This window comes from Meleagris gallopavo, chromosome 17 (assembly GCF_905368555.1).
Source record: "Meleagris gallopavo chromosome 17, MGAL_WU_HG_1.1, whole genome shotgun sequence".
In the NCBI taxonomy this organism is placed as follows: domain Eukaryota; kingdom Metazoa; phylum Chordata; class Aves; order Galliformes; family Phasianidae; genus Meleagris; species Meleagris gallopavo.
The window spans coordinates 4549536-4574458 of NC_139420.1; the positions used below are offsets into that span (position 1 = coordinate 4549536).

At 48.7% G+C, this 24923-nt stretch overlaps 3 protein-coding genes, 1 long non-coding RNA gene and 5 other non-coding genes across 15 annotated transcripts in view; 6 read left to right on the forward strand and 3 right to left on the reverse strand.

Moving 5' to 3' along the window:
- AACS (acetoacetyl-CoA synthetase) overlaps positions 1-851 on the reverse strand; it is a 37265-nt gene extending 36414 nt beyond the window's left edge. Inside the window, exon 1 of one of the 2 annotated variants that reach the window (XM_085238843.1) lies at positions 572-851. In XM_085238843.1, coding sequence (XP_085094969.1) covers positions 572-689 — 118 coding nt within the window. In that variant the 5' untranslated portion in view covers positions 690-851. The remainder of the gene's footprint in view (positions 1-571) is intronic. The other variant, XM_085238842.1, reaches the window with a different exon arrangement.
- Positions 852-4455: 3604 nt separating this feature from the next.
- BRI3BP (BRI3 binding protein) lies at positions 4456-10256 on the forward strand. Its single transcript, XM_085238844.1, has 3 exons — positions 4456-4710; positions 5890-5992; positions 6499-10256. The coding sequence occupies exons 1-3, from the start codon at positions 4519-4521 to the stop codon at positions 6915-6917; spliced, it is 714 nt and encodes a 237-aa protein (XP_085094970.1). The 5' UTR covers positions 4456-4518; the 3' UTR covers positions 6918-10256.
- On the reverse strand, positions 8547-24922 carry LOC146543168 (uncharacterized). Of its 6 annotated transcripts, none has more exons than XR_014887098.1 (3): positions 24783-24922; positions 17348-20040; positions 8547-16801 (listed from the first exon to the last, which is right to left on the reverse strand). It is a non-coding gene; the product is annotated as an uncharacterized LOC146543168 (long non-coding RNA). The 6 variants fall into 6 exon arrangements; XR_014887095.1 differs by having other exon boundaries at positions 8547-16863; XR_014887096.1 differs by having other exon boundaries at positions 8547-16135; positions 16252-20040.
- DHX37 (DEAH-box helicase 37) lies at positions 10425-22626 on the forward strand. Its single transcript, XM_031555899.2, has 27 exons — positions 10425-10622; positions 11231-11400; positions 11535-11647; positions 11989-12295; positions 12718-12866; positions 13123-13215; positions 13579-13675; positions 14257-14370; positions 14593-14694; positions 15162-15276; positions 15398-15493; positions 15923-15999; positions 16640-16778; positions 17019-17095; positions 17412-17644; positions 17786-17897; positions 18437-18543; positions 18661-18849; positions 19069-19193; positions 19471-19587; positions 19685-19857; positions 20248-20362; positions 20493-20630; positions 20943-21037; positions 21440-21513; positions 21940-22037; positions 22254-22626. The coding sequence occupies exons 1-27, from the start codon at positions 10433-10435 to the stop codon at positions 22334-22336; spliced, it is 3498 nt and encodes a 1165-aa protein (XP_031411759.2). The 5' UTR covers positions 10425-10432; the 3' UTR covers positions 22337-22626.
- On the reverse strand, positions 23147-23218 carry TRNAA-UGC (transfer RNA alanine (anticodon UGC)). The gene has a single exon. It is a non-coding gene; the product is annotated as a tRNA-Ala (tRNA).
- TRNAD-GUC (transfer RNA aspartic acid (anticodon GUC)) lies at positions 23332-23403 on the forward strand. The gene has a single exon. It is a non-coding gene; the product is annotated as a tRNA-Asp (tRNA).
- Positions 23700-23772, forward strand: TRNAF-GAA (transfer RNA phenylalanine (anticodon GAA)). Its single transcript has one exon. It is a non-coding gene; the product is annotated as a tRNA-Phe (tRNA).
- TRNAD-GUC (transfer RNA aspartic acid (anticodon GUC)) lies at positions 23932-24003 on the forward strand. The gene has a single exon. It is a non-coding gene; the product is annotated as a tRNA-Asp (tRNA).
- On the forward strand, positions 24247-24318 carry TRNAA-UGC (transfer RNA alanine (anticodon UGC)). The gene has a single exon. It is a non-coding gene; the product is annotated as a tRNA-Ala (tRNA).
- Position 24923: the final 1 nt, after the last annotated feature.

Here is a 24923-nt window from a genome sequence, read left to right on the forward strand (position 1 = left end):
ACAGCTGTGACAACTTGGGTTTGGAAGACCCCTCTGGAGGCCTCACCGCCCACCCAAAGCAGTGCTAAACTCAAAGCTGGTGGATCAAACCAGAGGAGCGCACACCAAGGCACAGCCATATGGCTGAACGGGCACGAAGCAGAGACTGAAGAGCTCACGCAGCCATACAGAAGCAACCTCACCTATACCACTGAGCCAACACCACGTCTCGCTCCCCACACCTTATAGAGGCTACAAACGACGACGCTCCCTTCATAAACAAAAAGAAAGCAAACACAGCCTTCACTCCCAGCTCAGCACACCGGGTCTCAGCCCCCTCTCCCCTCTTAGGGACCCCCAGTCCGGTGCCGCCCCGCGATGCCCGCAGGTATCACGCAGCTCCGTTCGCACCCTCCGCCGCCGCCCAGCTCCGCGCCAGCCGCGATGCGGCACCCGAGGCCCACGCGCGAGGCTGCGGCACAGCATCACGCCCGCAGCCGGCACCGCCCGACCCGCAGCAGAGCCGGCCGAGGGGATGCGCGACCATACGAGGCCCCTCGGGCCGCCCCGCCCGTTCTCCCGTATCGCTCACCCAGGCGGAGCCCGCAACTGCCGGCCACGGCGGCGCGGAACCGATCCATGTGGGTGTTCCGCTTGCTGTCGGGCTCCCACATCACCTGCGACTCCATGATCTCGGGCTCGCGGGACATGGCGGCGGAGAACGGAGGCGCGCGAAGAACCGTCACCGCTCCCGCAGAGCCACCGCACAGCAGGGTTCCCACAGCGGCTCTCAGCGCGCACTGCGCGGCCCAGCGCGGGGCGCTGCCCTTTAACGGTCGCCTCACCGCCCGTCGCGGTAACCTTCCGCGGAGCCAAAGGAGTGCGCCCCGCCCCGTCAGAGCGTGTCCTTCCGCTGCACCGCCGGCCGTCCGCGGGCACGGCGCGGCAGCCCGGCTGCTTCTCGTCTGGTGATTGCCATGAACTGGCAGACGTAGCCCAGAGCGGGACAGCGGCGTGTAATGCATTGCCAAGTAAACCTGGCAGGCCTGGGAAAGCATAGGATTACGGCAATTGCACGGCCCCGTGCCCTCTGGCTCGGCGCTGGGGTCAGCCAGGTGTGAAGCGCGCGGTTGCAGCCCGGGGCGGCGATAAGAGCGGTCGCTGTCCCCGTGCCCTGCGCGTGGCCGCTCAGCCGCTCCCCTCGTGCGCTGAGGTGTGACATTTTGGGGCAGCTCCTCCGACAGCCTCGCCCGACGCCCGCAGCCCACCTGTCACATTCAGCTCGGGCACAAACCGACGCAAAAAGGGGCGATTCCCGCTTTCTCCCCGCTTGCCCCGCACATCCTCCCCCCCCCCGGCCGCCGCCCCTCAGGCGGCCCCGCGCTGCGGACGGATCCGCGCGGCGCACGGCGGTCACGACGCCGCCACGAGCGATTGGCCGGCGCGCGCCTGGCCCCACATCAGCCCAGAGCCCGCTCTTCTCACGGCTAGGCTGAGCGGGGAAGAGCTGACATGGCGAGGAACCAATCAGCACTGACGTTTTGCAAGCCGTCGTCTCTACCGACCAATGAGCTGACGCATCGGAAGGAGGTGTGCCCAATCCGGGGGGAGCTCTTATTCTCAGCGGAGGGTAGAGGTCTGGGTGGTGAGGGCAGCGGGACTCGGTGTCTGAGAGGTGCTGGTTTTAATCGTTTTCAGCTCAAAAAGCAGCAGCAAACCAGCAGCCTTCCCCACTCAAAGCAAGTGTGCAGACAAAAAGAAAACGTGGCGCCAAATGACCCGAGGAGGACCCAAAAATTCTCCTCCCTGGGGTCAAGAAGGCCTGGTTTAAAGCAGGCTGTCCCAGTCGGAGGAGGAAGGGGCAGGTGGGATTTGTGATAGAAGTCGAGTTTTAGGAACACCTGGCGCCTTTCTCATGTATGAATGGCAGTTGCACTGCTGCATCCTCGCTTAGGATCTGCCTCCATGTTCCTCACCATTATTCCTTTTTCCTTATCCAAATAAAACATTTGTTCCTTTCAAAAGTGACTTCAGAGAAGTGGGGAGAAAAGGGAGAACGAAATGCCTTTCACTGCAGAAGGAGCTCAAGGAGGAATGCAGTGACTGCTAACAATTCAGGAGCAAGATGGGAATAGTTAGGGGGAAAAAAGCCTAAATGAGGTTAACTGGAATTCACCATTTCCAAATCTTTTCTTACCCTGGCTTTATACCTAATAGTAGTAATAATCGGCTACAAATTAAATCATGGTTTGCCCTCTAGATTAGATTAAGAACCCTTCAAAGGACATTACAGGAGTTATTAAGAGAAATGGTGATGATACTGCCTCATTTGTGACATAACTAACCTGCAGCCAGCCTGTTAAATTAAAACAAGGGATACAGTCACTGTGAGCTAACAGTTTTGTAATTATGCCTCAGGGCTATATGCTCAGGATTGATTGTGATCCACTGATCCAACGGCTGTGGTAAGAAACTGTGCTCTAAATCCCCATATTCGGAGTAGCCACCAGCTGGTTAATTGGTCTGTAGGAGAGTGAGAATTTTGAGGCACAGCTGGCATTCTTGGGCTCAGCCGCCCTTGAGTGGTACCTGAGGTAAGGGCACCAGAACAAAAAGCAAAAGCATCTGCAGAAAGTAGGAAGAAAAAAAAAAAAAAAAAAAGAAGCAGTGAAGCACAGCAAGAGAAGCCTCATAGAGAAACAGCAGAACGTGAATAAAAAAGGCCACAGAAGGAGGTTGTATGTAATAAGTTATGGCAAAGTGAGCTGTGAGATGAAGTAAAGGCAGAAAAAAAAAGGGTTGGGGAGGTTAAGGACCGGTTCACATCAACGCCACTCAGCTCTCTTAAAGGCTATGCCAATTATTTTTCAAGGTAAGAATGGTTTTACAAAGAGAGAACCTTGAGTCATGATAAAAGTTTGACATTGCAAAGACCCCAATTTATTCCCAAAGCTGCTAAGAATGTTGTTAGATCTCTCTGAATAAGAAAACACGTGCAGTCTACAGATCAGGAAGCACAAGTGTTGTTATGCTGCTCACACTGCTCATCCTCAGGAGAAGATCTTTCTAGAAGCCTCACAGTTGTCCTAACAAAAAGTTCAACGTGGTTAAAGAAAAATGAGATCAATATTTCATGCCATGAGGCAAAGTATTCTTTGAGCAGACCTGATTTCATTTATTTAAACAAGAGAAAGGTGAAATATTGTGTAATTTTGTAAGAGCTGCGGGTAAGGTGAGGTGAATTTACCTAAAATAGGCTCATTGAGACAGATCTGGAAATTAGTGACGTGCCAGGGGTGATTCCCAAATTAACCTGACCTCGTGAGAAGGACAGCCACGATCACAGCTTCCAAAGGCAGCCTCTAAAATAGGCCCACAGGCATCTGCAAAGAGCGGACGGAAGGAAACAACAAACACTTTGCAGAATGGAGTTTGAGGGAAAACTCCCAATGAAAACTCACACAGGGAAATAGGAACTGTCCTAGATTCTCAGCATCAAGACCTGCTGGACCAGAAACAGCACAAGGAGATCCAAAAGAAGCCATGCCAGCTGAGAGCATATCGAGCAATTGTAACTGGCACAGAAAACAACATTTGTGACATTTAATTAAATTGCAGTAATGTTTTGCTAATGCGAAATCCTTCTTTACATGAAGGAAATGCCCCCAAAGTGGATGCTGTATGCTGGGAATCAATGCACGACACTGAGGGCAGATAACCAGAGACCCCCTAACAACTCAAAGTAACTGTTATCCATTGCCAACTCATTTTGGAGAGCACAACACAGATGTCAGCATATGTACAGGACTGACCATATCTGGGATTTCGGGGGCATCTTAAAACAGAATGAAAGCAGCTTTTGTAAATATATAATCAATGTCCTACTGAAATCATGTGGGAGCCTAAGTGCCTTCCTGGGTCTGAGCCCAGCGCCTTCAGGGCCAAATATAAATAAATGCTGAAAGGCCTGAGCCATTCTGCTAAATGTGAAAATAAGCATTTTGGCCAGACTAAAGGTAGGGAGAAGGCAATAAGAAAAATACCTATAATCTAAACGTCTGCTTGACTACTTTGTAACAAGATTTAGGCCTAGCTACAAATTTAAGCATTAAGAACATGGTTCCAGTATCAGAAAGAGATACACGAAGCTGAGCCACAGGTACGCCCTGAGGCTGTAGAACTCCCCAGGCAGACAGGAGCAAAGTTTTTTCTATGGAGGAGTGCAGTTATCAGAGCAGAGATCCCCAGCAAATGCTGTATAGGCACAGTCGCCTCCCCAAACGCAACCGCAACTCCTCACCGTGCTCACATCCTGCCTCACATCTCGCTATCCAGAAGCAGCAGGTAACATCGCCCAACTCATTTCTCCCAGCTGCGCTTTTGTCGCTCCGATCGCTCAGGAAGGACCCACGTGAACCCTATCAGATGGAGCCGCACCGCCCCGGCTGCCCGCGCCCCGCCCCAAGGACGGCGGCGGACCTCGCGACGCGGCCTGAAGGCGGCGCTATAACCGCGGCGCAGCGCGCAGCGCGGGCGGCCATGGCGGCGGGTCGGCTGCCGGCGGTGCTGCTGCTCCTCGCCCTGCTGCTGGGCGGCACGGCGGGGCCCGGCGCTCGGGCGGCGCGGAGCCGCGGCGCCGAGAAGCAGAACAGCTTCCGCCGAGCCGCCAGCGGCCTCTACCAGGGCGTCAGCGGCCTGTTCGGGGAGGACAACGTGCGGGCCCTGCAGAAGGTAAGGCCGCTCCTTCCTGCTCCTACGCGCGCACCCCGCGCTGCCTCCCCCTTCCCGGCTGTCCGAAGGCCGCGCGGGGCGTCGCACGGCGAGAGGCCGCAAGGAGCGGAGCTCGGCGCCGGGCCCGGCCGAACGGCGGGAACCTGGCTTTGGGGAGGGGAGGCGCGCGGCGTAACGGCGGCAAGGAGACGTCCGGTTAAGCCATTCCGGCGGCAGCCCGCAGGAGCCCTCCGGCCGGGATGCGGAGCGTGCTGCGCTCTATGGGTGCGCTGGGGAAGGAAGCGGTGCTGAGCCCTGCGCCTGCCCCGGGCATCTCGGTTGCTCGATGAAAATGTGATTCTCTGGCGTGCTTTACCAGTATCCATCGTGTTTTCTTTAAACGTCTGAACGATGCACGGCAAACAAAGTGTGTTTTTAAAGTCTGTTAACCTGCAAGTTTACGTGCTAAAATACCTTAATAAGAGCAACTGTGCTAAATTTGCAATTACAGAATCACAGAATGGCCCGGGTTGGAAGGGACCTCGAAGATCACGAAGCTCCATTCCCCCTGCCACATGCAGGGCCACCAACCTCCACATTTAATACCAGATCAGGCTGCCCAGGGCCCCATCCAACCTGTCTTGAACACGTCAGGAATGGGGCATCCACAGCCTCCCTGGGCAGCTTTTCCAGCATCTCATCACTCTCATAGTAAAGAATTTCCCCCAGACATCCAACCTAAATCTTCCCTCCCTCAACTTAAAACCATTTCCCCTTGTCCTGCTGTTATCTACCCTTTCAAAGAGTTGATTCCCCTCCTGTTTGTAGGCTTCCTTTAGGTACTGAAACGCTGCAATGAGGTCACCCCGCAGCCTTCTTTTTTCCAGGCTGAACAAGCCCAGCTCCCTCAGCCTGTCTTTCTAGATAAGGTGCTGCAGCCCCCTGATCATCTTTGGGGCCTGGGACAGCTTGAGTTTGTGGGTTGTGGCCCTGCCTGCAGCAAGGGCTGGGGCTGGGTGCTCCTTAAGGTCCTTTCCAACAGAAGTCCTTCCATGGTTCTCTGGTTCAATTTTTTTCCTTGGGGTCTTCAAAATATTCTGCAGTTTCTGTTGCATGACTTACAGTTCTGCTCACGACTAGTAACTTGCAATAACTGAAGGGTTTTATTATTCTTTCTTAATTTTCAATTTTATTTCTCAGTTTTTCTCAAGGTTGACAGAGAGGTTTGTGAATGGGGTGGATGTATTAATGGACACATTCTGGAGAATATGGACTGATTTGTTAGATGTTCTTGGAATTGATGGTAAGTGTGATAATGCCACTTAACCCCTGAGCTGTATCAATCCGTGTCATTGCTCACAAGCATAGGCTGGGTGGGAAACTGTGTTGTATCATGCTACATAGAACACTCACCAGTGGTATCTCTGCCTACTTCACGTGATTTTGATTGTGCTATTGTGGCCTCCAAACCAGAAGTTTAAAGCCAACTGTAGTATTTTGGTGTGAGTGTTTATAGGATGTCTGTAAAAGTGTAACAGGTCACAGTCAGCTCTTTGGTGTCATCATTGAATGGATGCAAATAGTATGGAACAGTGGATGGAAATGAAGGAGAGGTGCAGAATCTTGCCCTACAACATCTTGTCTTTGAAGAATCTTAAAAGCATTAATTAAATTGCATCATTAGAGCTGAGCCAGTGATTAGAGAAAGATCCATCCAGAAATGGGTAACTGAAGCTGTGCTTATGTTTCCGCCATTCTCTCTTTTGTGTGCACTCGTTAACATTCTATGAATTTTCCTTTGTTTTTCAGCCTCCAACTTGACTCATTATTTCAGCCCAGCAGCAATTGCCAACAACCCAACCCGGGCTATTCTGCTGATCGGTGCCATCTTACTCGCCTACTGGTTTTTATCTCTCTTCCTCGGATTCTTCTTCTATCTCCTGCACATGATCTTTGGCCGTTTTTTCTGGATTGCGAGGGTTGCTCTCTTCACCCTCTCATGCATTTACATCCTGCAGAAGTACGAAGGCGACCCGGAACACGCGGTGCTGCCCCTCTGCTTCGTGGTGGCTGTCTACTTCATGACGGGGCCGGTGGGATTTTACTGGAGGAGAAACAGCAACAGCAGCCTGGAGGAGAAGATGGACCACCTCGACAGTCAGATCAGACTGCTGAACATACGTCTCTCCAGGGTGATTGAGAACCTGGACAGAGGCAGTGACCAATGACCCCACCCCCATAGACCACCGTACACCAGCTCTAGAAAGTTCCTAAGCACTGTCTCATTTGAAGTTACAAAGCAACAAAACATCACATGGTAAAAAGTGTGCAGAGTTATAACTTTTCATCATGTGTAAGACTAATTGATCTAGATTACACTCTCAGCCATTATACTTGTAGGAAAAAGAATTAAGCCGTATATTCAGAGTTTTATCCAGTACTAGAATTTTATCAGTAGAGAAACGCTTACTTTTACAAGCATTTAAAAACATCTTTTGTAAATTTTTTATAAAAGCAAATCAAATAGTCTTTAAAATACTGAAATTCAGCTAAACATATGCAAATTTGACACACAAAGTTAAAATCTAAAGCTACTGAACACTTCTGTTGAGAAGTAACTGCTGTGGGTCCACCCTTTGCTGTTGTTGTTTGTGGAAAGTCACAAATGTTTTTCTCTTACTGTTGGCTTATTTCATTGCCTTGAAGTTGTGTTTCATAGAATATAAAATAATTTTCTGGTATCCAGGCCAAAAAATTCACGCCCTAGATTTTAATAGGAGACGGAGAATAAGGGAGAAGGATGATTTCTTAAGTTTCAGGTCCTTAAATGCCAGTCCCACGTAAGGAATTGAGAAGTGCACGTGTAGCTTTATTTCATTGCTTTTCCTATCAGGAACTTAAATTTTGACATGCGAAAGGAAATCTGATTTAATTGATTGACACAAGAGGAAAAGATGTAGCGTGGCAATCTGTAATTCCTATCTGACCTTCATAGTGAAGTGTATTTCAAGCATCAGTGCATAGGATGGAATACAGCTTTTAATCTTGGGACCCATTTACACAAAAGAAGTCAGCGGTTAAACCACTTGCAAATGCATTGTTGCTTAAAGCTTTCTCAGGACCAATAAGTGGCAATAAATTACCTTCAGGAAGATCTGGATTTCTTTTCTAAAATCATAGTTGTTTTGTAGGAGCTTTTATCCTGAAGTCTGTGTCCTCAATATATTGGGCTTTGGGGAAGCGAGTCTCCTCATGGACAGGTGTATCAAACAAAGCAGTGTAGGAGCTTGGAGCAGCTGCATTTTGAAGGATTTATGTATTCGGTGTATTCGTAATCTTGTGATTAAGTAGCTTGGTAGGTGAGCACTGGTTTTGTACAGTTTGAAATGTACTGAAACAAAGGTGACCTCAGGGAGGGAAGTCGGTCAGTGGTTTGTAACCGATGGCGCTTAGTGCTGAGCGCACTGACAGTGCCAGGAGAGGTAAAAATGGGCCACAGCTGAGGATCAACGCCTTCCCTAATTTCTGAATGATAGGTTAAGAGAACCCGCAACAGGAACTGGGTCTGCAGCTGGGACTGGCCTAAAAGCAATGGGAGCAAATCCACGTGGCTGCTGAGCGGGGCCGGGGCTGCCTGGGCAGGGCCTCGATGTGCTGCTTTACTGAATGTATTGTGGGCTGAATTGGTTTCTTCCTTTATGCTGAAGTTTAATGCTCTTCTGAAAAAGCGTATTACTTGCCTAAACTCTTTTGGTCTGTCTGTGGCATTTATGTGAATGGTTCTTTTGTAATCCATTCTTATGGCCTTTGTGTCAACCTGCAGTCGCTGAAATTCAACGTGGTTGAAGTTGACTATGCAGTTGGCACTGTTGTAATGCATTTTAATTTTTTTTATTGCATCTGTAGTTTCCTCTGAGTCTCATTTTTCGAGAAATACATGGTTAGAGTTGCAAAGAAGCTGCTTTTTTATAACTTAAAAACTTTCCCATAAACGGATAAGCACTATGGAGACAAATAATCTGCCTTGTAAAGCTGAGCATTGGAATGACGGTGTATTCATTCGTTACAGCTCATTTTCTGTAGTATTGCAGAGTCTTCCCTGTAAGCTCTGGTTTTGCTGCTGTTGTGCACAGAGGACTGAGCTAAGCACCACCGTGGACATTAGGAATTGGTTAGCAAAGATGGTCACGTCTCTTTGTTTTGCTAAATCTGAGGCCTGAGGACCAAAGTCTGCAAACCTTACTCCATTGCCTTCAGTAGAACTATGTGCATGAGTCAGATTTGCATAGATTGTATTTTACATAATCCATATTTAATGTTGAAGTTAAAAATGCAGAATCGTTTATATATTAAGAGCTGTCTATTATAAAGATTTCTTTACAAATGCTATATGAAACTTAATTTGGATTATAGTTTCTCCCTTTGTCTCTAATCGTTCATTTTAGTTTTGTAGAAATCAGCCCTCCTGTATTAATTCTCTTAGTTTTGATCGCCCTGCTGCTTGGAAAAAGTATTTTTGTATTTACTTGCATCCCATGTATAGCAAAATGTTATGTGAAGAGCAGTATATATAAAATTGGATATTTTTAATCAGTATTTTTCCCAGCACTCAGTTTTCACGTTAGTCAAATTCAGAAGTAATGATTTTTTTTAAAGCACAATCTAGTCTTCAATATATATACTTAAAAAATGCTCTGTATTTTTAAACATGCACTGTAGTGAAAATGCTTTTGAGATATGAATGTGGTATTTAACCTCTTTTGACTTACTTTTGTAAATACCTTTTACAGATACTTTCCATTCCAAGTCATGTAGTTGACCCACCAAGTGTTGGCTCTGATTCGTAGACCTCGTTCAGTGACTGGTTGCACTGCTTTGCTATCGCCAGGCGTGTGAGCATCTCGGTCAGGCGTGCAGGTACGGGCTATGGGCACAGCAGAGCCCTGCACACCTGCCTGTGTTGGTGGCACAAGGGCAGGAGGCCCCGGTCTCACAGCTGCCAGCCTGGCTGTAACACAGCACCCGCTGTGGGCTCCACGCCACCAAATTCCATGGCGGGTCTTCAGCGTTCTGAGCTCCGTGCTTCGAGACCTGATGTTTGAGACTGCCGTTGTGTTCTCAGTGCATTGGCATTTTTGTTCAAATGACACTTGTAGGGATTTCCTTGCAGGTAGGCACCTCACCTGTAGATAATCGACCCGTCGTGCACAGGCTGTGACGCTTCTCCAAGTGCTGTTGGGTGTCGGAGTGCCTCGTGTAGCCTGCTGTGGCTCAGTGCTGTGTTAGTGCGTCCTCCAACTCGTGACTCGCTTTTAAGATGTGTTGCGTAGTGAACGTGGAACATAGACCAGTGTGTAACCTTAGCTCTTGGTGGTGTACAAGTTTTTAGGTGTGATTTGCTCACGTACCGATCTGTATTTGGCAGCTAATGACGTGAATGACCATGAGTTCTCTTTGTCTGGGCTGGAAAACAAAAGGTTTTGTTGTATCCGCATGTATTTTAAACTTTTGGATAATTCCACCCAACTGTGATGACAGCACATTAAAAATTGATCTTTTCTTTTTAACTGAAGTGGTGTTTGCTGTGGTAGCGCCGGTGGGGATGGGTGTCTCAGTGCTCCCACGGCCCCTAACCCTGACCGTGCCCGAACGGCGCGCCAAGCGCTGCGGCCACGCCCCCTGACCATCAAACCACGCCCCCTGACCAACAAACCACGCCCCGCTCCCTGCTGCGCCTGCGCGCATGCACCGCCCCTCCTCGCGAGACCGCGCTGCCCGGAAGCGGGGCTGCCCGCGGCTGCACGTGGGCCGGGCCGGTTCCGACATGGGCCGCGCGCGGCGGCGGCACAACTGGAGGGCGCGGGCGGGATGCGGGGCAGAGCCGCTCCCTCCGGATGGGGCCGAACCGGCGGGGCTGCAGCTGGAGCTGGGAGGTGCGCGGGGCGCAGCGCAGCTCGGGGTGGCTGCGGTGTCACCGCGCTGCTGTTGGGCCGTTACGTGGTCTGGAAAGGTCGTGTAGGATGGGTGGCGATGGCTCTGTTATAGCAGCTGCTGCATCACTTAGGCTGTTGTTTACTAAGGCAATCCAGTTATTAAACTACCTCTGTGCTTTACGCTTGCTCTATCAAGGCCGACGTTTGTGGGTTTTTTGATCACTTTTCTCACGCAATTATTATCAAACCGTTACTAATGCAGATTTCTCTACTAGAAGTCGCTTGTCTCTGGTAGAGACTGTGGTGTCGCATGTGGCCCTGAGCTGCTCTACATCCTTTGGCTGTGAGGTTGCAAAAAAAGGAGGAAAGGTGCTGTCAGTGCTGTGCCATAAGCCTAGGGGATGAGCTGAGCAGCCACAGCAAGCATTGCAGTATTCAGCCCCCGTGCCATAGGGTTTTTGTTCCTGCTAACAAGTGGGATTGGTTCTGACTGGAAGGGAGGGTTGTGTTTGTCTGGAATGGCCGTATCCGGTACAGTGTGTGATTTGGCCACACTGTGCTGACACCGGCCCTCCTGGTTCTGGTGAGTAACACACCGATGCTTGCAGATGGAGCACCACTGAAGGGAATTGATGGGAGCAATGCCCTGGTCCTGCCAGCAAAGAAAGAGAAGAAAAAGAAAGCACCAAACGTTGTGCAACGGCAGAAGAAACCTCTCAGCAGGAAACAGAAGAAAAACTTACAGAGAGTTTTAGAACAGAAAGAAAAGAAAAAACAGGTACAGTGCTGCTTGTGAGTAATTCTGCCATTGGTTCCCCCTCTTCAAATGGTAGTTAACTTGGGAGCCGATCTTTAAATGAGATTATTTCCCAGTGACTATCAGTACTGACTTTAGTTGGTTTTCCCACGCAGCGCGCTGAGCTGCTGAGCAAGCTGAGCGAGGTGCAGGCTTCCCAGGCAGAAATGAAGCTTCTGTACACCACCTCCAAGCTTGGCATCGGGGGACGCATGTATCAGCCCAAAAGGTGAAGCAGTGCTGGGGGAAAACCTTTCTGACTTACTGCTGTGGTTGTGGCAACCTTCGCATCTTTCTTTTCTGGGGAACCTGTCTTAGTGCTGCATGATGCCCACTATGCAGGAGTTCTTTCTCTGGGTTCAGGCTCACGCAGTGACGTAGTGGTACAGTTCAGTTTGCTGTAGATGTGTGAACTCCACAGTTCTTGAACACCTTTAGGGCCAGTGATCCCACCACCTCTTTGGGCAGCCTGTTTTTTTCCTAGTGTCTGTATGAACCTCCACTGGTGCTACTTAAGGCCATCACCTCTCATCCTGTCGCTGTAGTTCACGTGGTGGTGTGTTGTTCTAGGGTATTGCAGGAGCCAGGCACTGCTGTACCTGAGAAGATCAGGAGCATCAGCGGTGCAAATAAGAGAAGACACAGCTCAGATTCAGAATCAGAGCCTGAGGGTGAATCCAGTTGCTCTGAGGAGGAGAAGAAAGAAGAGAAACAAGAAATTGAAAAGCTTTCATCCACTAATGTGAATTGTGCTGGGAAGCCAGAGGAAGAAACAAAGAAGCCCGTGGTGAGCCAGCAGGCTGCTCCTGCTGTGTCCAGCAAACCATCGTGCAAGCCTGCGGTTTTTGTTCCAGTGGACAGATCTCCTGAGATTCAGGTAAGGCTGAGCAGTTACCTGCAGGCTTAGGAATGACAGCATCTTGCAGTTCGCTGCAGACACTATCATTCTTTTCCATTTGATGTGAGTAGGATGTTCTCCAGAACTGGGAAGAGTTCTATGTGTCTTTGAATGGACATAGGAGGGTTATGGAAGGGCTCTGTTGGAACTGCGGTATTGATAAGCTCAGGGGATTCTGTAGTTTCACTAATTAAAGTGCAGAAACTTGTGGCTGCTTTCTGAGAAGCTGTTTGGATGAGTCTAGTCCTAGGCATGACAGTGGGATATTCACTGGTTTGAAGCTTTTCGAGCCTCAAACCTTGCGGAATTCCTTTTTGTGGATTTTGTCATCTGAGCTAGGAAACACTTATCAATCCTTGGGAGGACTAAATGATGTGTATAAACCATATGTTTTATTTTAGGAAGCGAGACTAAAGCTGCCCATTCTGGCTGAAGAGCAAGTCATCATGGAAGCCATTAATGAGAACCCCATCGTCGTCATATGCGGAGAGACGGGCAGTGGTAAAACCACCCAGGTCCCCCAGTTTCTCTATGAAGCTGGTTATACCAGGTAGGCGTTGTCTTTTGTATACAGCAAATGTAGCTAGAAAAGCTGAAGCTGAGCTCAGTCACTTCTGATTTGTCTCCTGTATTCTGAAATGGCTGAACTGAGGAGCTCACTCTTTGCTTTGCAGTGGCAGTGGCCGTGCTGAAGGAGCTTTTAAAAACCGGAAGGGAGTACAGCTGTGACTTGCAAAACCCTTTGCACACAAGCAATCTTTTGAAACCTTTAAACAACCTCCCCTTGTTGTTCTTTGCCCCTTTAGTTCAAATGGCATCATTGGGATCACCGAGCCCCGGCGTGTGGCTGCAGTGTCCATGTCTCAGCGCGTCGCCAAGGAGATGAATTTGTCACACAGGTGAGAAGGAAACCTGCTGAGACCTTGCTGGGAAGGCTACACTGAGATGCACTGCACATGTGATAGATTGAAACAGAAGTGTGTGTGTCACTGTTCTGCCTTTGGTGAGATTCTGTGGCAGGTTACTTACAGACTGCCGTGGTGGTATCTGTAAAAGCACGTGCAGACGCATGGAGTGGAATTGCTGTGTACCCCAGGTTCTGGTGTTTGTTGTGTGTGAGGCTCTAGTGGGCTGTTGGGGTGCATTTTTTCGTATGTTGGCATTGAGTCCTAATTTAGTTAGGCTGAAGGCTGCTTCCTGATCTGCACGCTAATTTCCTGCTTCTCTCCATGCCTCGTGGCTCTCCTGCTATTCCCTCACAGAGTGGTTTCGTATCAAATACGATATGAAGGAAATGTCACAGATGAGACACAAATCAAGTTCATGACAGATGGTGTGCTGCTGAAAGAAGTGCAGAAGGTGAGGTACTGCCCTTGCTGCTGGGAGAAGGAATGGATCTCCTTCTGGAGAGGTGCCAGCCGAGTTGTGTGGGTTTGTTGCCAGCCTTTCAAGCAAAATCCCTTTCAGCGCTGAGAAATCTCTTGTGGGGAAGTCTCTGGATCTCAGGATGCGCTGGAGACGTAACAGCACACCAATGTGGTTAAAGGCTATTAGTCTACTTTATTGTTAAGCACTACTCTATTATGCATGTTAGCAAAGCATTCTGCAAAAACACTCTTTAATCGTTCACACAGAAGCTTATCCAATCAGAGCCATGAGATGTTCTTTGTTCTTCAGAAGATGTCCTTGCTTATCTTGCTCTGCAGCTGCTGCTCTGAGCAGCTCCCCTTGCTCCACAGCTGCTGCCCTGAACAGTTTTTTTTTCTTACGTTCCCACAGTCTCTCAGTTGGGGTTATCTTGCTGTGTAAAATGAGAGCAAGGAGTCTTGGGATCTAGGCTGCTTTGCATGGCCTTGAGAGTTTGGGTCTGTGCTACACTGTCTGTGTAGGGCTGCACCTCAGTGTGGAAATGAGGGGAAATGCCTCTTTTTTCTTCTCAGGATTTTCTGCTTTTAAAGTACAAAGTGATCATTATCGATGAAGCCCACGAGAGAAGCATGTACACAGATATCCTGATAGGGCTCTTGTCTCGCATCGTGCCTCTTCGGGAGAAGGTGAGAGAAGCTGCGTGGCAGAAGGCACACGAGGAAGGGGTGCCAGTAGATAGCTTTTCACACAATATCTGATTGCAGTGCCACCAGACACAAGTAATTAAAATTTCTGGCCTATTAGAAAGCTCTTGTGTCCAACGCTGCCAATAGTTCTTGCTCTGTGTGCTGTATAGCGTAAGTGCCACATGCTTCCAGGCAAAGAGTGACAGCTGTGTGTCCCTGCAGAAGGGGCTGCCGCTGAAGCTGATCATCATGTCAGCCACCCTCCGTGTGGAAGATTTCACTGAGAACACCAGGCTGTTTGCTGTCACACCTCCTGTTCTGCAGGTATTGTTCTTCTTGCTGGGATCTGAGCTAGGTGGAGCAGCTGAAAATACAGCGAGGCTTCCTTTATGAAATAAAAAATGAGATACTCTAATCTGTCCATTTGGTGCCTAAATCTTTTGGATGTCAATGTAAAACATGGTTTTGTTTTGGTTATACTGTTCTGTCATTTGGGACTCAGTGGTTTTCTATCAGGGAATTTCCCCTGGCAGAATTGGATTACTTTGGAAGACTGGAAGTTATGGTTAGGAAGCTTCAATCCAAGAGAGAATAGTTGAGTTTCCCTCTTGGTTTCATGGTGTTTAGCATAGCCAACACGGATCACTTCCATGGGTCCAGTGGTTTGTAGGTTACCAAAACCAAAAGCTGCACAGACTTCAGGATATGCATATCTAGTTCTGCCATGAGGGCTGCAATGACTGCGCTGGCATTACAAACATGGCTTGTTTGCTGTTGGATTTCCTCTCTAGGTGGATGCGAGGCAGTTCCCTGTCACTGTTCATTTTAACAAGAAAACTCCCCTGGATGACTACAGTGGGGAATGCTTCCGAAAAGTGTGTAAAATCCATCGGATGTTACCCTCAGGTAAGGGCACTGTGGAGCCTCTCAAATTCTTCACATTTAACCTACCTGTAGAATTTTTTTAGCTTTTTTTGGTGACTTAAGCAGTGGTGCATGGCATTTAGAGTGATCTCATCTCTTGCAGGTGGGATTTTGGTGTTCTTGACAGGCCAGGCAGAAGTTCACTCTCTCTGTAGGAGGCTGAGAAAGGCCTTTCCCTTCCAAAAAAACAGCACTGCAGGTAATGCTATTGAATAAGACTTGGACTTAAATTAATGGAATTAAACTTGGAATTGAATTAAATTCCCCTCTCTGAGAAATGAGCTTCCTTTGCACCTAAAATAAGAATTTTTATTTTAAAATTTCTCAAGACAAGGGTTGGGGGTAGGGTCTAGGATACTGGAATTTCCCAGGATGGCTTTAGAAAGCGAAATCCTGATGTAGCTCAGCTAGTTGTCTTCTCAACCTCAAGGCACACACTTGCTGTGTGCTGCTGTTGGTCCTCAGTATGGTTCCTTGTGCCCTCTGCCTTCAGCAGGGCTGCTTGCTTCATTCGTACTGCAGTGCCTTTGGAATCCTACAGGAGGTGGGGGTGGGGACAAACTGTACACTCCTTTTTCTGAGATGAAAATATGCACAGCTAACAGTGATTTGATGGCTGTTTTTGTAGGAGATGACGATGACAGAAAAGAATCAGTGGAAGAAATGCGAAAATTTAAGAAATCAAGAAGGCGGAGGAAAGCTGCGGTACTGTGATGGCTAGGGTTCCTCCCAGAGACAGAGCAGGGCCCTCCCTGCAGGAGAGCACTACTGCATAGTGGTGTTTCTCACCAGGCTCGCATGGTTTAGGTTCGCATGAAGTCTTGTGGCCTGCATGTGTCCCCTGCAGAAATACAGTAGCACTGTTTGCACTCCTAAGTACTGCCTTACAAGCAGCAGAGTGCTAAAATGTGTCCCTGGATACTGTGGGTAGGAGACAGATTTCAGCTAAGTACTGACCTTAAAATGTTAATGGAAGGAGTTGCAGACTTGCTGTCTCCAGGGCTGCCTCTCCTCTGGCTATTTGTTACCCAGAATTGAGTCTGATGTGTCTGTGATGGATGGTAGCATTTGGCTTCTGCCCAGCTCCCACATGCACTGTGTTAGGAGGAGATCTTGATGCTGCAGATGTACTGTCTGCTGGTCTGGGGTCCTGGTAGCTGGAGTGGTGTGAAGAAGTGTTACCCTTTGCTACTGTCCTCCCTGTGAAGAAACATGGCTCGGCACAGAATGCTGTTTGAAATTGTGACTTGGGCTATCCCCAAGCTTAGCTTTGCTTTCAAAGCTATATGAAATGCTGTCTGTGTTCCCACTTACATTTCATTGTCTTCTTTCCCGTCTTCCTCAGACACTTCCCCAAATCAATCTGGACAATTACGCTGTTGTACCAGTGGATGAAGGAGATGAAGACAGAGATGCTGAAACTGATGATGAGATTGCAGGATCTGATGTTGACCTCGACTTAGGAGATGGAGACTCAGAAGAAGGTTTGGCATTTACCTACAGTTAGCTGTGAAACGTGTGACATGAAATAGCTGTCCTCTGCTAGACTGGTGTGACAGCACACTGGGTCTGCATAATGGAAGAGTAAAGTTTTTCTGATTGAGATTTATGCCAAATAATTTCTTGCTGCTTTTTAATGAATTATGCTCCTGGAGACATCACTGGGGATAAGCCTAGAAGTTGACTTACTATGTATTTAAGATTATTGCTTTGTTTCTTCACAGAAGAGAAATCAGATTCATCCCTTCCTCTTTATGTGCTCCCTCTCTATTCTTTACTAGCACCGGAGAAACAAGCAAAGGTAAAGGATTCATTATCACAAAAACAAATGACCCTTACTGATAGGTGGCATTGCTGTTTTAAGTCTCTTGTGTTTTGTGAGCTAAAAGGTCCACTTTGGACCACTGCCAGCAGGCAGACTGGAATGGCTCAGTGGACAAGATAGGCTGGGTTTGGAGCAGGCATTGCTTGGCCTGTGCTCTCCCTGATGTCCAGTCCAGTGGGCTGGGAGAGATGAAAAGCAGTAGTCTTGTAGCATGTTAAAATTACTCACAGCTATCGGGTGCATCAAGGATTTTGTTGGCAATGCATTTCACACGCCCATCTGTTTGTTGTAGGTGTTCAGGCCGCCTCCTCCTGGCACGAGACTCTGTGTTGTAGCCACCAACGTGGCAGAGACGTCGCTCACCATCCCAGGCATCAAATACGTGGTTGACTGTGGAAAGGTGAAGAAGCGTTTCTATGACAAAATCACTGGGGTTTCATCTTTCAGAGTCACCTGGATATCTCAAGCATCAGCTAACCAGCGGGCAGGTCGTGCAGGCCGGACTGAACCAGGGCACTGCTACAGGTCAGCGAGCTGCTGGGAAGAGGGTTGTGTAAATGTTTCTCTCAACTGCCTTTTGATTTTAAATCCCTTGCCAATTTTTCACACACATTTCCTGAGTTAAGATTTCTTGCAAGTTTCCAAGCAGTATTTCTGGTCCACTAGGTTGTATTCTTCAGCTGTCTTCATGGACTTTGAGAAATTTTCTGCGCCAGAAATAACAAAGCGACCTGTGGAAGACTTGATCTTGCAAATGAAGGCACTAAATATAGAAAAGGTGAGGTATCAGACTGGCTCTGTATTATGGAGCTCATTAAAGTAGTTGCCCTTTGGAGCCAGAAACAAACACAAATCCATATTAGAAATGAGGGTCCTGGGATTTGGTTTCCGTTCTGTGAAATGCAAATGCTGTTATGAATTCAGCAGACCTTACCAGACCTGTTCTGGTCATAAGAACTTTTGCATCATCTTTTCTCTGCTGAAAAGTCCCCTATCAAAATAGGGATTGTGTTTTGGAGCTAGATTGGGCTTTAGAAGGCACAACGCTTAGAGTTGGACATTAAGCAGCCTGCTCTAGGCGGTGCCTGCAGTCAATGGCAGCTTGTCATGCTTGTTTTCACATTTCCTAATGGTTTTGTTCTAAGCATTTCCTCCTATTATATGTCCTTTCCTCTTGCTTGTGGCACACATTCTAAATGTTTTTCTTTGGTCTTTGTAATGGAAGGTGAGGTTTTTGCTCCTTTCCAAGGCTTCTTACTGATCCAGACTCTGCCATGTCAGTGATGTACTGAGAGGCATTTTATTTGGTACCTGTAGGTAATCAACTTTCCATTCCCAACACCACCTCCAGCAGAAGCACTTGCAGCAGCTGAGGAGTTATTGATAGCCCTAGGTGCCCTGAAGGAGCCCCCTATGACAGGAAGGTAATGGCTGTGGTCCTCAACATATTTCCCCGTGGAGATAAAGCACCCACAAGGGCAGAAACACGGGTTTTGCATGAATGCAGATGTTACTTCATTGCATGACTTCTCTCCCCACAGGCTGAAGGAACAGCAGGCAGCAAAGCTGAGCTGCCCTATTAGTCCCCTGGGCAGAGTAATGGCCACTTTTCCTGTTGCCCCTCGCTACGCGAAGATGCTGGCACTAAGCAGGCAGCATGACTGCCTGCCTTACACCATTACCATTGTGTCTGCCATGACTGTTCGGGAGCTTTTTGAAGAGTTTGACAGGTAAGAGAAGGAGCCCAATTCCCAGTTTATATGGAACCATAGCATCATAGAACAGCTTGGTTTGGAAAGGACCTTAAAGCCCATCCAATTCCAATGCCTTGCCATGGGCAGGAATACCTCCCAATAGATGAGGCTGCCTGGGGCCCCATCCAGCCCAGTACGGATGTTGATGCCTCTCTTGAGCACAATCTGATTCATACTGTTCTGTGTTTCTTTTAGGCCAGCAGCAAGTGAAGAAGAGACAGTGAAGCTGAAGGGGAAGAAAGGAAGACTTGTACAGATGCAGAGAATCTGGGCTGGGCAAGGGTCATTGCAGAAGCTTGGAGACCTCATGGTGATGTTAGGTATTGCACACAGAACTTTCCCTATGCTGATAACTTCCATTCTCCTTTTCCCATCACCCTGACCTCAGCTTTATACAAAACCATCCTGCTGTAGGACTGAGTGTAGAAGTGTAATTCCTAGGCTGATCCTAGGCAGCGTTGAGGCATCATGAGCTGACAAATGGCCCTGGCTGAGTGGGAACTGCATTATGCTCATGCTGACTGTGACAGTGCCACAGTTGGTTTAATTAGAATTCATTTGTGAAGTTGTTTTCCCCGCTTGACTATTCACTTCCAGGAGCAGTGGGGGCCTGTGAGTACTCTGGATGTACTCCTAAATTCTGTGAAGAAAACGGGCTCCGCTACAAAGCCATGCTGGAAATCAGGCGATTGAGAGGGCAGCTGACAACAGCAGGTAATTGGATTCTGGGGGGAATTGTCATATTTTGGGAGCAAACCAATCAGCTGAATCTTAACTCACCTTTTTTTTTTTTTTTTTTTTTCCCCTGCAGTGAACTCAGTCTGCACTGATGCTGGCCTCTATGTTGACCCGAAGATGAAGCCCCCAACAGAAGCACAAGCGACTTACTTGCGACAGATCGTATTGGCAGGGCTGGGGGACCACCTTGCTCGGAGGGTTCAGGCTGAAGAACTCCTGGATGATAAGTGGAAGAATGCCTACAAGGTAAACAGCTCAGTTTACCTGAGTTGCTCTTTGCTTGTGTCTGTGTGGCAGAGGGGCACTCTGCAAAGCCCGGGCTTCTGTCTGGGTGCAGCCATAGGATTGTGTGTGTTGGCTTTCTCCAGCTTCTTGCCATAGAATTGAAGTTTCCAATGTTGCAGTTTCCAAGTCCTTGTGCAGGAATTGCTGTAAAAGAGTAAAAGGGCCATTAGTCCATCTCGCAGAGTGCTTAATGTCCCCAGAGAAAACAGAGCAGAAAAGAAAAGTGTTATTAAATACCTCCATCGCTTAAGACATTATGAATGTGTATCTGAGAGAGAGTGAAATTTGATGCAATCAAGAAATGAGGTTGCCAGTTCCTACTCTGCTCCAATCCTCTGTGCTTTCTTAAAGACTGCTCTTCTGGACGACCCAGTGTTTATCCATCCAAGCTCAGTCCTTTTCAAGCAGCTCCCAGACTTTGTGGTGTATCAAGAAATTGTTGAGACTACAAAACTGTACATGAAAGGTGAGACTGCTTTTGTCCATTCTGCAGACTTGATTAGGAATGCAGAGCGGAAAACTTCCTTCATAGGACTGCTGCTGAGTGGCAGCTCTTGGCAGCAAGGCTTCCTTCAGGTGTGTTTTCCCTTTCTCAGGTGTGTCTGCAGTTGAACCTGAGTGGATTCCTGCTCTGTTGCCATCATACTGCCACTTTGGGAAACCTCTGGAAAATCCTCCTCCATCATACTGCCCTGAAACAGGCAGAATTCGATGTCACAGGCCAAGTGTCTTTTGTAAGCTGCTTACAACATCTCTCTCAGTCATTCTGCCTGAGAGCTGCTCTGTCGTTAGTTACTGTAATGTCTCTTAATGACGCTGTCCACCATATCAAAGGGTAGAGCTCAGTTTGGACTGTTCAAAGGGCTTGACAGCGGTTTGAGCAGATTCACAGGATTTAAAGTGTTTAAATGTTAATGTCTTCCTGTTGGCATGGCAGTTTTATGTCCATCACTAACCTTTTTAAAGAGAGAGGCTGCCAGGGTTGGCGGTACACGTGGAAATTTATATTCATCAAGTGTTGAGGAGACTTTGTGATCTTTTTCCAGATCGAGTTAGCTGGCAGCTCCCTGCTGTTGAGGTTGACTATCCAGAAGGTATCGATCGCTATAAATACTTTGCCAGGTTCCTGCTTGAAGGAAAGGTATGTGTGGTCTGGCTGCAGTACTTCTTGGACATTAGCAGTGTTTTAGCCCAGTTTCTGGAGATGAGGCTTGCTTATGGCTGCTGGAATGTGCTAAACTTGGTGAGATGGGATAGAGCTCAAAGATACAGAATGGCATGAGAATTAGCTGGTGGGTGAAAGAGACCCAAATTTGAGTCCTGTTTTCTCAAAGGAAAAAGGCTATAGTTCTTGTCTCTCCATTCTCAGAGACAAGTCATCAGGTGGGGCAGTCAGGTCAAGGTTGGTATGGAGATCTGCAAAGGGAGAGTTGGGGATACAGGATATGGGACTGAAACCTACAGCAATTCAAGTTCATTGATGACTGCTTCCACAGAACAATTTACCTTGTTTGTTATGTGCTTACTGCAACGTATCTCACAGGTCATTGAGAAATTGGGGTCTTACAGCCAGTGTCTGCTCTCCAGTCCTCTCATAATGCTGAAAACGTGGTCCAAGTAAGTTGTGAAGAGTTTTTCTCCACTGAATGCTTTTAACTTTCTTAAAAAAATAATAACAAAAAACTAAACTCTGGGAAGGGTGTATGAGGCAGTGAGCTGAGGTTTCTTTGCAGAGAGCTGAAAATTGCAGTTTTGGATGGTTTTTGTTTTTGTTTTTAACCAAGAAAAACTGTCCTGCAGTATTGTAAGGGCTGGGTGGATGCACAAAGAATGCACTGATCACACTCACCTCTGCGGGTGGCTCCATACAAGTGCATGAGAACTTTCTTGAGCTAAGGAAATGTCTCTCTATATCCAGAGGTCTTGTGTTTTACATTATCAATGAGCATGAATTCAGAAAGGTGAGCTGAACGCTGTAACACTCGGCTAAACTGAGCTGAAGGTCATTGCTTTATGGCACCATTTTGTCTTGGACTCACGTAGGCTTCAGCCCAGGACAGAATTCCTCCTGCAGGCTCTGGTTGCTGAAAATTGCGATAATCGTGATGCTTTGCTGGCTGCATGGAAGAAAAACCCCAAGTGTAAGTGTCCTACTACTTAAATATTAGTCCTGCCAGTGAGGACTTTGTTGTTGGCTTTTTGAGGTACATGTAAGGTGGGCTCTTCCACTTGATGTGCTCCAAACTTTTATTTTTTGAATGGAATCCATAATGTTGTGAGTTTTGATTCTTGTGAAAGAGCCAAATGGATGTTGATCAGTATCAAGCCATCTCACTGCTGCTCTCTTTCTATTCCAGATCTGCTCGCGGCCTATTGCCAGTGGATCCCTGAGGTTATGCACGAGGACATAGCCAAGCAGTGGCCACCAGTAGCACTGTGACACCCAGCTCTGTTCTTGGGGTGCTCCTTTTCTCCGAAGTGTTTTTGGAGCATCGGTTTCCATGATCTGATGATCAGAGGGACTGCCTAGCTGCTAACAGTGCCTTTCTGTGGCTCTTAGCTCTGGTTTTCAGCCTGCTATGCTCTCAGAAGCCCCATCAGCTGTTTGGTGGGTGCTTTATAATGTTAATATTTGGATAATTTTATCCACTGTATTTTACCAGTTACGTTTTGCTTTGGACTATATTAGTCATAGGGACTACAATAAATATATGTAATTTTTGGTTTGGATGGGAGAAATGTTTTCTACGCAGAGCGTTTCAAGAAGCAGAATGTTAGACCTTTGTAGGCCCTTCCTCACATGCAACCGCAGCTCTCAAGGACAGCCTTACCCTCATGCTGGGCTGGCTGCAGCCTCGTGGAGCTGCCCACTCGCTGCCTTTTGCCCTGTAGAACTGTGTGGGGAAGGACTGAAATGAGAAAACCTGTGGGTTATGTGAGTTACAGCACACTAAGAACTAGGGGTTGTTTGTTTCATAAGCTTTGGTGTTATAGAGTCGTGGTGCTCAGCACTAACTCTAGCAGCAGGAGTTGTAACTGCACTTTGCAGCCTGTTTGGGAGGGGTGAAAAAAACTAAGTGTGGCGCTAATTTACAAATGGCAAAGGTGAGATATAGGGAATCTTGGCAAGTGAAAGCAAGGTAGCTGGCTTTGCAGAGTGCTTCTGCGTTCTGCCTATGAGTCGAGGAAGGGGGGGTAGAAGATATAAAAGCGGTGAAGAAAAATGAAAGTAAGGGAGGGAAAAAAAATGTGGAGATGCCGGGGATTGAACCCGGGGCCTCATACATGCAAAGCATGCGCTCTACCACTGAGCTACATCCCCTTGTTGTACAAATGGTTCCCGCAGAACGGAGACATCCTGCACACAGCCGTCGCGCGCCACCAGCGGAGCTACACCCTGTAGCAGAAGCAGAGGTGGAGAAGTGCTCGTACCCGTCCTCGTTAGTATAGTGGTGAGTATCCCCGCCTGTCACGCGGGAGACCGGGGTTCGATTCCCCGACGGGGAGGCAGCACACATTTTGACTGTCGGCGCAATTTTTTCTCCTGGAGGCCCCGGCACAGTGTCGGCACTTAGGGCCGCGGCGGGGGGAGGGCAGTTACCGCGGGGTGCCGGGGGCCTACCTGTTTCCCGGGCTTTAGAGCAGAGCGATGGGAGATACGTGGAGGGTTCCTGGCGACAGCCGACCCCGGAGCCGCGCACTGCCCCCGAGCGGCCGTCCGCACGTACTCGCGCTGCACCGAGCTCAGGGACAAGCGGGGCTGGGCGGGGTCGTATTGGCAGCCCGGAGAGGGTCGTATCGCCGCCGAAATAGCTCAGTTGGGAGAGCGTTAGACTGAAGATCTAAAGGTCCCTGGTTCGATCCCGGGTTTCGGCAGGTTTTTTTTTCCCCTTCGGTTTTTTTTCGTTAATTCTCCCCATAGCTGTTATTTTGCAGCCGAGCAGTTCGCAGTTTCCCCCGGCCCGAGGGGTCGCGGCGCGGGATGCTCCCGGCAGCAGTAACACACTCTAGGCCGCGGGAAAGGGCTGCACACCGTCCTCGTTAGTATAGTGGTGAGTATCCCCGCCTGTCACGCGGGAGACCGGGGTTCGATTCCCCGACGGGGAGAGAGTGGCTCTTTTTGACTTCCTCAAGTTTTTCTCCACTTTTTCTCCCTCGAATTTTTCCGGCTTTCGAAGAGAAAAAAAAAAAAACAAAACCATAAAACAAACACACACAGCCAGCCGTGCGCGAACACAGAGCGCTTCTGTGCTCCAGGAGACACCCAAAGCCCACGCCGCGCGCGTTGTTACCCGCTCGGATGAATGAAGAAGGGAGCGCTGCAGCCGGCGGGGTGGGCACGAGGGGCAGGGGGATGTAGCTCAGCGGTAGAGCGCATGCTTTGCATGTATGAGGTCCCGGGTTCAATCCCCGGCATCTCCAGCGCTGCCTTATATTTTCATCCACATTGTGAGTTTTGTCATCGCATTCACTCCCAGAAAAACCTGCCGCGCTGAAAGGCTCTCGGCGCGGCTTCCCGCGGCACGGAACGACTCTTCTGCCCCTCGTTTTCCTCCCCGCTCAAACACCACGTTCTCGTTTTTCTCGTTGCAAAGCACGGCTCTGCGGATGCACGGCGGCCCGAAAGCAGGAAGGCAGGAGGTGCCGAACCCAGCAGTGCTGGTACAGCACAGACCTGAGCCTCTTCAGATCTCACACAGCTTTTATCCGCACGGCTCAGCCACTGGGTGCTTCATCTCCTCTGTTCCATCAAACACAGCACAACTGCTTTATTAACAGCAATATTAACGTGAAAAAAATTCACGTTATTCTTATTTATGTTTGTGACAGATGTCTACTCGGTGGCAGAACCACGGCCCAGGACCATGTCCTCACTCGACACAAACCTTACCACACGGCGCTCCCACGACTCCGCTCCGGCGGATCCCGGCCGCGCTTTGTGCCGCGCCGCATTGTGCGCCGAACGCCGATCCGCGCCCAGCCCTCAGAGCCGCATCACAGCCCCGCGACAGCCACTGCTCTCTCCG